The sequence below is a fragment of the Lagenorhynchus albirostris genome, chromosome 19 (genome assembly GCF_949774975.1).
Source record: "Lagenorhynchus albirostris chromosome 19, mLagAlb1.1, whole genome shotgun sequence".
In the NCBI taxonomy this organism is placed as follows: domain Eukaryota; kingdom Metazoa; phylum Chordata; class Mammalia; order Artiodactyla; family Delphinidae; genus Lagenorhynchus; species Lagenorhynchus albirostris.
Window position 1 is genome coordinate 56315305 of NC_083113.1, and position 12160 is coordinate 56327464.

General features: G+C 47.7%; 1 protein-coding gene and 1 long non-coding RNA gene across 2 annotated transcripts in view; both read right to left on the bottom strand.

The window, feature by feature from the left end:
- Positions 1 to 1591, bottom strand: part of COTL1 (coactosin like F-actin binding protein 1) — a 42036-nt gene extending 40445 nt beyond the window's left edge. The window contains exons 1-2 of the mRNA XM_060131564.1: positions 1385 to 1591; positions 1045 to 1127 (exon numbers count right to left, since the gene is read on the bottom strand). Coding sequence (XP_059987547.1) covers positions 1045 to 1127; positions 1385 to 1461 — 160 coding nt within the window. The 5' untranslated portion in view covers positions 1462 to 1591. The remainder of the gene's footprint in view (positions 1 to 1044; positions 1128 to 1384) is intronic.
- A 2555-nt stretch (positions 1592 to 4146) lies between these two features.
- The window catches only part of LOC132509949 (uncharacterized), a 31721-nt gene continuing 23707 nt past the window's right edge, over positions 4147 to 12160 (bottom strand). The window contains exon 4 of the long non-coding RNA XR_009537183.1: positions 4147 to 4512. This is a non-coding gene — a long non-coding RNA (uncharacterized LOC132509949). The remainder of the gene's footprint in view (positions 4513 to 12160) is intronic.

Consider the following 12160-nt stretch of genomic DNA (forward strand, 5'->3'; position numbering starts at 1 on the left):
AAACCAAGGCCCCCAGAGTTAAAGTAACTTGCCCCAAACCACACAGCTAGAGGGTGGCCACGCGGGGATTCCAACCCACCTTGCTGACTGAGTCCCCACCCTAACCTCCAGGCTGCACTGCCTGTGTCTGAATCTATGTGTTTCCAAGCTAGAGACCAGAGCCTGGAAAAGAGCCCATTCTCCAATCTCAGCTTTGAAAGGCCCTCTTACCAACGATGCTGGGCCTTTTGCTTCTATGGGGTGGGGATGGGGGGTTGTGGTTCTACCTGCGTGCGTTCTTTCCTCCTAATGGTTCAACACACCGCAGGGAAGGGCAGAAAGTTTACAAACCCTAAGGATTCTGCTTGAAAGATTTCTTACATATGTAGAAACCTGTTTAACCGCCTCACAGATCAAAATACATTTTCAACCCCACCCGACCCCACACCACCTTCCGGGTGCCCCTCCCACCCCCCACCAGTGCCTATCTACCCGCAAATATGCCCATTCTTCTGACTTTTCACACCACAGATTGGCTTTGCCTTTTCTATCATTTCATATACATGGGATCCTACGGTGGGTACACTTTCATATCTGGTTCTATAGTCTACAAATAAAAACATTTCACCAGCACACGGACAATGATTGTGGGAGAAGGGGGGTGGGTGAAGCTGACCGTTTCTAGCTCCTGCAATAAACGCTAGGATTGTTTTTATTGGGGCTCACTGACCGGTGGAAGGGGAAAGCGGGGAGGGCTGGAGCCAGGAGTTTGGAACAGCGGCAGTTGACGGTGGAAAACTAGCGACCCGCAGGAGGCAAAGGAGCTGCCGTGCCTGAAAAGGTTACCTTGGGAGAGAGGAAGCCAGGCGGTCGCCTCTGATCGCTCTGGATGCCCAGAGGGGAGAAGCCTTTGTGAGGCTTTAGAACGCTCAAAGCTGGTTCCTACAGTGCCAGAGGCGCCCAGGGTGGCCACAGGCTCCGCCCAGTTTGGCCTCTGCCGCCCCTCCCCGGCACTGACAATATCCCAGAAGACGGGGAACTCCCCCAGATGGCGCGTCTCCCTACCTGTGCACTGTTGGATGAAGTCCTGATACTCCGCTCCCTGCTCGCCGGGGACGATGGTGGAGCCGTCATATTTAAAAGTCACCCTTTGGATTGGGAGAAGAGAAAAACACACACATATCAGCGTTGGTAGCTGCACAGTGCCGAGCTTCCAGCAGGACAATCTAAAAGATGCTCTGGCTAGGGAGAAGCCAGCGCTGGCTTTCCACGCCGTCCTGGGTTAAGGCTGCGGGAAGACAGCACGGGATGACCCTTCATCCGTCCGGTCTGGAAGACGGCTCAGTGCACCAGGCCCCTTGCGAGCTCGGGAGCGGGGCTTGGAGAGCAAAGGAAAGTTCCTCACCAGATGACGGCCGAGCCGTCGTCGCGCACCAGGTTGTACGCCGTCCGGCAAGCCTCTTTGTCGATCTTGGTGGCCATCGCCGCGATGCCGCAACGTGGACACTGTGCTCGCAGCGACAGATAAGCGCGCTCCGGGACGGCTGCAGGGACCAGAGCAGAGCGGGGCGGGGACGCTCCAAGGGCGGGCGGGCGGGCAGCGGTGGCGACAGCGGCTACGGAACGCGAGCTCTGAGCTCCGAGAGCTGCTCTGGCTCCGAGGGCGCCGTGAGCGCGCGCCAGACCTAGGCCGCGCCGCCCCGCCCCCTCCAGCCATTGGCCTCCCAGGACGCGTCCCGCCCCGCCTCCTCTCGCTATTGGTCGTAGGGCGTCGAGGGCGGGGCGTCTTTACATGACAGCGACCAATCCCAGCCCGAGTGAGTTGCGCAACTCTGCGGCGGGGGCTGGAGGAGGGGACTTCTTTCCCCCCGCCTCCTCCTTCCTCCTCCTCCTCTTCTCCCTACCCCCTCTTCTCCTCTATCCCCCAGCCCTTTCCTCCTTCTCCCACTCCCCCAGCTCCTCCCCCCATTTCCTCCTCTCCAAGCCCTGTTTCTCCTTTCCCTCTCTCTTCTCTTGTCCTTCTCCGTCCTCACTCCTTGAGCCTGTCTCCTCATTTTCTCCCTCGCCTCCCCTCCTCCTCCTTGCTCCTCCCACTTCCGTAACCCCCCTCCCTCCTACCTATACTCACCTCCCCTCTATCCCCTCCCCCCTTGTCCCCCCCACCAGACTGCTGGGCTCCACAGGGGATCTCCAAGTGGGTGACTTAATGCATCAAACCCAAGGAGACTGCCCCTGCCCCAGTGTATGGCTCCCTGGTTTCTAGGTAGGGAGGAATTGGAAAGAATTAAGCATTTTTAAATAGGAGGGACTAGAAAGTGGACTGCTTCCAAAATGCTGGTGGGATCACTGTTTACTTTGTGTTCCGGTTATTTGCATTCACAGCTTATCTCCCCCTTTGGGTTCCTCCGAGGGCAGGAGCTGACTCATTCTGTCTTCTTTCTGCCCTCACTGACTCACTCATTCATTCCCTCCTGCAATCATTCCACAAAGATGAGTTACAGGGTCAAGGCAAGTAAAAAGCCCAGACCCCAGAGACCTGGCTCTTGCATTGCATCTAGCCCTGCCTCTTTTTAACTGTGGGCCCTTGGACAAGCCTGAAAAACTCTCTGATTACTTTCCTCCAATGGAATAATAATAGTACTGACACCATAGGTTTGCTTTATGATTAACGGAACCGATACTTATAAACAGATATATTAGACCTTCAACAAAAGGTCATCGTTGTTGGTTATTAACTAAAATAAATCCTAAATAGAAACCCCAAAGGTCAGAACAATGTCCGATTAGTAATAAAATTCTCAATGGCAAACAAACAAAAATCAATCGATCAAGCATCGAACAGGTAAATGGGGGGAGGGGGTGGATGGGACCACATTTACAGGAAAGTGGGAGCTGATGTTGCTATAAATACAAAGACAAAAACAAAGAAATTCCAGTTTGATGCAGCTCCTACCTTACTTCTTGATAAAGGTAATGGGACAATCGGCCATTGGAAAGAAGAACAAAGATGGATCCATTCCTCACACCACAGATCAGGGTAAATGCCAAAAGGATCAAAGATTTGCCTGTAAATTAAGGAAACCACAAAGTGCCAGAAGAAAACGTGGGAAGCTTCCTTTATAAGACTGGAATGAGAAAGGTCTTTCTAACGATGACTCAAAACACAGAAGCGGGGCTTCCCTGGTGGCGCAGTGGTTGAGAGTCCGCCTGCCGATGCAGGGGACACGGGTTCGTGCCCCGGCTCGGGGATCCCACATGCCGCGGAGTGGCTGGGCCCGTGGTACGGAAAAAACAAAACAAAACAAAAAACCACAGAAGCCATAACAAAAGATGGATACATTCAAATATGTAAAAAGTCTTCTTCAATGGGAAAAAACAAAACAAAACAAAAGGCAAGGCAGTAGTAAAGCAAGGCAGTATTTGCAACTCAAATCACAAAGAATTTGTCTTGCTGACGTGTAGAGAAACCAACCTAAAAAAGAGAAAAGAGGGAATTCCCTGGCGGTCCAGTGGTTAGGACTCTCTGTTTCCACTGCGTGGGGCCTGGGGTTCAATCCCTGGTCAGGGAACTAAGATCCTGCAAGGCATGTGGCACGGCCAAAAAAAAAAAAGAGAGAAAAGAAAAGTGGGCACAGGATATGACCAGACAGATCAGAAGGCTCTTAAACACACGAGAAGATGTTCAATCTCAAGCCCTAATAAGAAAAATGCAAATTCAAGCGAAACTGTGATATCTTAAAAAAAAAAAAAAAAAAAAACTAGCAGGTTAGCAAAAAGCAAAGTTTGACAAGCATGTTTTGTTCGTGAGGCTGTGAACACCCAGGCCCTCTCATACAAGCCAGTGAGAGGGCAAGTTGGTAGAACCATCCATGGAAGCCATTTGTCAATATCTAGCAAATTTAGAAGTCTATGTGCTCTCAACCAGTTTCCTCTAGATGTCAACAGCACACAGGGCTCCCTGTGTGCCCTGGTCCCGTGCTCGGGGATTCTGATGTAGTTGATCTGAGGTATGGCTCGGGGGTGGGATTTTTAAAAGCAAAGCCCCCTTCGTCATTCTCATGTGCAGCTGGAGCTAACGGCCACTGCTATAGACATGCTCAAGTGTGTGCAAAATATATTCAAGGTTATTCACTGAGCTTTATTTGTGGCAGCAGAAGCCCCCCCATTGAATAGATGATGATGAAGGTGTGCCGTGGAGAAGTCTGCAGCTGGAAAGACAGACAGAGGAGGGGGGCCTTCTCTCTGTGTACTGCTATGCATAGTTCCACAATCTACTTCATGATCGAACAGAACAAGGTATAGAACAGTATGCTCAAAACACCCTTTTGTGTTGCTACCTTTGGGTAAAGTGGGGGGAGGGTTTACAGAGATATTTGTACCTGTTTACAAGTGCATAAACACCTCTGGAAGAGCATACACGAGAAAAACAACAATCGTACCTGAGATGGAGGTGAGGTAGGAAGCCAGACACGAGGGGAAAAGGGGAGGGGAGGAGACTTCATCATATACCATTTTCTTCTCTTCTCTTCTCTTCTATTTTTAAACACATGAATACATTACCGATTAAGAATATTAAATAACAACAACAAGGTGACTTCCATCCTGGATTTGATTCTATGGTTCAGGGATCCTGGGGGGGGGGGGATGCCTTAACGGCGTCTCTCCTATTCCTAGTTGCTATTGCCCTCTACTGGACTGAAAGTGTACAGGGTTGGTTTTGAGGCGAACCCTAATTTTGAGCACCCTGAGGTCCACGTGCCCACCTAAGGCACACAAATACACTGTACACCAGAAATAAATGCGGTGTGTGAATATTTCTTTAAATCAGGATGCGTACAATAAAAAAAAGCAATCTAATTCAACTCACGTTTCTTTAGAAGAGAAATCAAATCAAAATATTGGGCACTCAGCAATCCCACTACTGGGCATATACCCTGAGAAAACCATAATTCAAAAAGAGTCATGTACCAAAATGTTCATTGCAGCTCTATTTACAATAGCCCAGAGATGGAAACAACCTAAGTGTCCATCATCGGATGAATGGATAAAGAAGATGTGGCACATATATACAATGGAATATTACTCAGCCATAAAAAGAGACGAAATTGAGCTATTTGTAATGAGGTGGATAGACCTAGAGTCTGTCATACAGAGTGAAGTAAGTCAGAAAGAGAGAGACAAATACCGTATGCTAACACATATATATGGAATTTAAGAAAAAAAAATGTCATGAAAAACCTAGGGGTGAAACAGGAATAAAGACACAGACTTACTAGAGAATGGACTTGAGGCTATGGGGAGGGGGAAGGGTAAACGGTGACAAAGCGATAAAGAGGCATGGACATATATACACTACCAAACGTAAGGTAGATAGCTAGTGGGAAGCAGCCGCATAGCACAGGGAGATTAGCTCGGTGCTTTGTGACCGCCTGGAGGGGTGGGATAGGGAGGGTGGGAGGGAGGGAGACGCAAGCGGGAAGAGATATGGGAACATATGTATATATATAACTGATTCATTTTGTTGTGAAGCTGAAACTAACATACCATTGTAAAGCAATTATACTCCAATAAAGATGTTTAAAAAAAAAAAAAATATTGGGCACTTATTATATGCTAGCTACTATGTCAAGAACGGGGGGAGTGTATAAATTCATTCATTCATTTACTCATTCATTCATTCATTCATTCCCGACAGTGGACCTATTATGTGTCCAAAGGGGGGTCACAAACCCACTTGCCTGTAGGGGGAAGGCACATAACATAAATGAGCCAAGCACACAGCCTGTAAAAAATTTCTTCTGCAGGTCATCGTCTTCTGGGTGTCAGTTTCTTCTTCTGAACTGCCATCTAAAGGGGGCCACTGGTTCTCAGACCCACCCCAGTTGCCAGGTAAGAATCCTAGCATGACCATACCAAGCCTTCCAATTGTCTAAGAAAAGCAAAAAAATCAGAATCTTTTTGTGAATTCTCTCGATTCTTAAACTTGGATAATAACAATGTTACATGTAAGAGCTGCCTGGATGCAAATTTGAACTAGACAAATACACTCCCTGCCCTTATGGGGATTACGGTCTAGGAGGGCTAGGGGATTACAGTTCAAATAGGCCTACACAGTGGAGAGAAAGCAATGACTCCATGATGGGAAGGCCCAAACTTAGTGGAATTCACGCATCAGGCATGTTTTCATCAGGGCTTGGCCTCTATCTTTCTTCATGTTTCTACTTTGCCCTCCTTTTTCTCCTTTTAATAAATCTATTTATTTATTTTTGTCTGCGTTGGGTCTTTGTTGCTGCGTGCAAGCTTTCTCCAGTTGCGGCGAGCGGGGGCTACTCTTCGTTGTGGTGCGCGGGCTTCTCATTGCGGTGGCTTGTGTTTGTTGCGGAGCACAGGCTCTAGGCGTGCAGGCTTCAGTAGTTGTGGCTTGTGGGCTCTAGAGCGCAGGCTCAGTAGTTGTGGCACTCGGGCTTAGCTGCTCCACGGCATGTGGGATCTTCTGCGACCAGGGCTCAAACCGGTGTCCCCTGCATTGGCAGGCAGATTCTTAACCACTGCGCTACCAGGGAAGTCCTTGCTGTCCTTTTTGTATCAGTTTCATCTCCAGGCAAATTCTGCCCCTCTGGAGGCACAACCTACCCCAAATTCTGCATGGCTGACTTCTCATTCAGACCTCACAGGTTGCCCCTCAGAGAGGATTCCCCAGCATCCCAGTATAAAGCAGCCCCCTCTGGGACCTCCCCTGGCCACTCTCTACCACATAGCCTTTTGTTTTCCTTAGCAGCCATAGCTATCTGAAATCACCTTTCTCCTGCATCTCTTTATAACTATGTTGTCTATCCACTCCCAGAAGAATGTCAGGTCCGTGAGGCCAGGGATGGTGTCCATCTCACTCACCATCGTATGCTCAGGTCCAAGCACGGCACTGGTCCCAGGTGGGCAGGTAATTTACAGTTGTTGAATGGGTGCATGTGGGGTGAGGGCGAGAGAAGAGTCAAGGAAGGTGATACTTGCAGAAGAGTGGACATGTAGACCAATGGAACACTTCTGAGAGTCCAGAGGTAAGTTCATACATTTATGGCCAACTGATTTTTGCAAAGGGTGCCAAGATAATTTCATGGGGAAAGAGTAGTCCTTTATCAAATGGTGCTGGAACCACTGAATAGCACATACAAAAGAATGAAGTTGGGGGCTTCCCTGGTGGTGCAGTGGTGAAGAATCCGCCTGCCAATGCAGGGGACACAGGTTCAAGCCCTGGCCTGGGAAGATGCCACATGCCGCGGAGCAACTAAGCCCATGCGCCACAACTACTAAGCCTGTGCTCTAGAGCCCACGAGCCACAACTACTGAGCCTGCATGCCACAACTACTGAAGCCCACGTGCCTAGGGCCCATGCTCCGCAACAAGAGAAGTCACCACAGTGAGAAGCCCGTGCACGGCAACAAAGAGTAGCCCCCGCTCGCCACAACTAGAGGAGGCCCACATGAAGTAACAAAGACCCAACGAGGCAAAAATAAAAATAAAATAAAATAATTTTTTAAAAAGACAATAACGAGTATCAGTGAGGAGGTGGAGAAATTGGAACCCTCATATACTGTTGACGGGAATGTAAAATGGTGTATGTGCTTTGGAGGACAGTTTGGCAGGTCCTCAAAATGTTGAACATGTAATTATATATGACCCAGAAATTCCATGTATAGGAATATACCCAACAAAAATGGAAACATATGTCTACATAAAAACTTGTATGTGAATGTTCATAGCAGTATTATTCACAGTAGCCCAAAAGTGAAAACCTAAGTGTCCTTCAACTGATGATTGGACAAACAAAAACATGGTCTATCCATACAGTGGAATGAAGTACTGATTCATTCTTATAACATAGACAGACCTTGAAAACATTATGCTGGAATATTACTCAGCCATAAAAAAGAATGAAATAATGCCATTTGCAGCAACATGGATGGACCTAGAAATTACTAAGGGAAGTAAGTCAGACAGAGAAAGACAAATATCGATACCATATGATATCACTTATATGTGGAATCTAAAAAAAATGATACAAATGAACTTATTTACAAAACAGAAACAGACTCACAGACATAGCAAACAAACTTATGGTTACCAAAAGGGAAGGGGGAAGGGAAGGATAAATTGGGAGTTTGGAATTAAAATATACACACTACTATAGATAAAACACATATAGTAGGATGTATATTGACCAACTAGGACCTACTGTATAGCACAGGGACCTCTACTCAAAATCTTGTAATAACTACAACAGAAGAGAATGGAAAAAAAGATGTATGTATAACTGAATCACTTTGCTCTACACCTGAAACTAACACAACATTGTAAATCAACTATATTTCAATAAAAATTTTTAAAAATAATTAAAAACCTTCATTAAAAATGAAAAAAAAACCCCATTATGCTGAGTGAAAGAAGCCAGTCACAAAAGATCATAAAATATACGATTCCATTGATATGAAAAGTGCAGAATAGTCCATTTATGGAGACAGAAAGTAGATTAGTGGCTGTCAGGGGCTGGAGGGAGGGGGAGAATGGGGGGTGACTGCTAACGAGTATGGGGTCTCTTTGGGAGGCTGAAGAAAATGTTCTGGAATTAGTGATAACGGTCACACAACTTTGTGAATATGAAAAATCACTGAACTGCACACTTTAAAGATGTTTAATGATATGAATCACTATGTTGTACACCTGAAACTTACACAATATTGTACAGCAACTATACCTCAATGTTAAAATGTTTAATGAAATTTAAAAATTTTATTTGTTTATTTTTGGCTGTGTTGGGTCTTCTTTGCTGCACACGGGCTTTCTCTAGTTGCGGCGAGCGGGGGCTACTCTTCGTTGCGGTGCACAGGCTTCTCATTGCAGTGTCTTCTTTTGTTGGGGAGCATGGGCTCTAGGCTCGCGGGCTCAGTAGTTGTGGCTCGCGGGCTCAGTAGTTGTGGCTCGCGGGCTCAGTAGTTGTGGCTCGCGGGCTCAGTAGTTGTGGCTCACGGGCTCTAGAGCGCAGGCTCAGTTGTTCTGGCGCACGGGCTTCGTTGCTCCGCGGTATGGGGGATCTTCCCGGACCAGGGCTCGAACCCGTGTCCCCTGCATTGGCAGGTGGATTCTTAACCACTGCGCCACCAGGGAAGTCCTAATGGAATTTTTTAAAAGAGTGAAGGAAGCCACCTGGGTTTGGGGCCTGAGCATCTGGGTGGGTGGAGGAGATGAGTCCAGTTTGGGACAGGTGGCGTTTGAACTGCTCATGGGACATCAAAGTAGAGACGGCCGGCAGAGTTGCAAGACAGAGACTCAGGACAGAGCCTGGGTGGGGCTACAGATCTGGAAACCATGGGTCTACAGGCGGTGCTCAGGCCAGGGGTGTTTGAGAAGGTCCAGGGAGGATGCTTAGGTAGAAGGTCTATGGTGGAGCCCCAAGTGTCATCAGCATGGACAGGAAAGGAAGCCCAGGAAGTAGACTGAGAAGAACTTTCCAGAAAGGGAAGAGGAAGCCCAGAAGAGGTGGTTTTCAGGAAAGGGGGAGCGACCAGCATGGGACAAGCTAGAACCCATCCCTGTGATATTAGGCAGGGGAGCAGAAGGGGGCAGCAAGTGGGGAGGGGGCATGAGACAGTGCCCAGTAAATTTTTTAATCTGTCATTGGCCCATAAAATGGATTATGGTTAGAGACAAGTGTGGGTGGGATCCCCAGCCATGCATAGGTATTGCCTCTTTTGAGCCCCACTGCTATGCCAGATGGGCAAGTTATATAACCTATATTGATATATTATTAATAATAGTAATTATAGATCCTATACATGATACAGTAACTATAGTATGCAGTATGATCAATAGTAATGTCTTCCTGTGGGTTGTGTTCTCTGTACCAAGCACCATGTTAAGTGCTTTACTGACTGTTTTCTCAGGTAATTCTCATATAAGCCCAAGGAGACCGTGTCCCTAACCCCCCAACATAAGAGAGAGAACTGAGGCACCGAGAGGTGGCGCCATCTCCCCATGGTCACAGGGCAAGAGCATTGCAAATACTGTTTGAACCCAGGCAGTGTGACCTCAGGGATCTGAGCCTCCCCAGCAAGAAAGTTTGGAGACTCTCACATTGACCCGGGGTATCTCAGCTATGTGTGCTCTGAGACTAGAAACTTCTGTGCTGATCTTTTCTTTTTAATAAATTTATTTATTTTATTTATTTAGTTTTGGCTGCATTGGGTTTTTGTTGCTATGCACGGGCTTTCTCTAGTTGCGGCGAGCGGGGGCTACTCTTTGTTGCGGTGTGCGTGCTTCTCATTGTGGTGGCTTCTCTTGCTGCACAGCACGGACTGTAGGTGCCTGGGCTTCATTTGTTGTGGCTTGTGGGCTCTAGAGCACAGGCTCAGTAGCTGTGGTACACGGGCTTAGCTGTTCCACGACATGTGGGATCTTCCCAGACCAGGGCTTGAACCCGTGTTCCCTGCATTAGCAAATGGATTCTTAATCACTGTGCCACCAGGGAAGTCCTGTGCTGACTTTTTAAGACCATAATTTTTGCATGAGCTTTATTTCTTTCATTGCAAAAAAACCTTACAGAATTGTTGAGGTCAGTGTCCTGGTTTCCACACTTTCCTTGGGGCTACAGAAAGAAAGAAATCCCACCTCAGCTGTAATTAGAGATGGGAATAAAACATAACCCTGAAACTTGCTGTTCTCAGCAAGGTGGTCATCATTCTGAAACAGATGCCTTACATGGAATGGATATTTATAGAAAATGATATTTATAAAATCAGCACTGAGCTCACTCACTGTCAAATCTCTGAAAAGAGGCCCCCAGGAACTTTTGGGAAATGAAGATGCTGAGCAACTGACTGAGGGAACGTAATCCCTATGTCCTGAATGGTCTTTCTCAGGAACCATGAGTCACTGAGAGAACTCCGCTTGGGTTCCAGAAATCCAGCAAGAAGACACAGGAAGGGGCAACATGACCTGGGATTTTATCTACCGTGAGTAAGGGCAGGGTGGGTCCAAGTCTCTGAATGGGGCAGTGTGGTCTAATGGCTAAGGGTTCAGGCAACTGCTCACCCAAAGCCTGGCTCTGCCTACCCTTCCTGAGCCTCAGTCTCCTCTTCCATTAAGTGGGTACCTCCCACAGAGGAGTTATTTGAGGATCACATGTGGAAAATGCATATCAAATGATATAAAAGCAGCTAATACTTTGAGTGCCAGCCCCCTGCCCCTTCCAAGTGGTATGTAACCTTAAACTGCCTTACTAGAAGTAACACACAGCACTAGAGTCCACTGGAAAACAGAAACTGTATATATATAAATAATCAAGCAAATGAGAGAGGGAAGTATGTAAGCAGGAAGAATTGAAGGCAGGGTATTGGCTGCAGCAGGTACAGGAGAGCTGAGAAGCTGAGCAGGTTGGTGACACACCCCCAGAAATCAGCCACAGGCTAGAGACTGGTGACCAGCTCTGGGTCAGAGAGACAGAGAGGGGAGGAGGGGACACTAGCGTAGGGGCTGGGGTCACCCAGGGTTTGCTGCAGCTCAGAGGAGGTATGGCTGCTGCAGATTTGCTCCAGAGAGGGACAGAAATACCCTTGCCTTTTCTTCCCTCCTGCCCTCCACTCTCTCACGAGCGTCTCCCACTGCCAGACTCAGCAGGAAGCCTTTGACCAGGGAGCTGGGAAATCCAGCCTGCAGTGGGGACACCCTTCCCCCACGCCACCACCATCCACCCAACCATTCAGAGCCAAGGAGGGCAGGTGGGAGGAGCAGCTCTAATGCTCGGAACCAGGGAAGGAGAACATGTTGTTTCATTGGTCTGACCACACCCTGAGACTTGTGTTCCGATGTGGAAATCATGCTTAAAGGAGGACCCCAGCTGACACAGGGTGGGGATGAGAAGCCACAGATGCAATTTATCCTGCAGGAGAGCAGTTTCATGGAGGGCAGGGGAACTGCCCCTCCATTTGGGAGGGGGTCTCTCTTGCAGCAGATGGTAGTCTTCTTATACAACCCTCCCAGGAGCAAGTCAACACCAGTTACAGGAAGAAAGAGTTGGAGTCAATATAAAGAAGTTGTCTTTCCGTTTCATAGCAATTAACACAACATTGTAAATCAATTATACTTCAATTTTTAAAAATATATTGATTGGGGGCGGAGTCAAGATGACGTA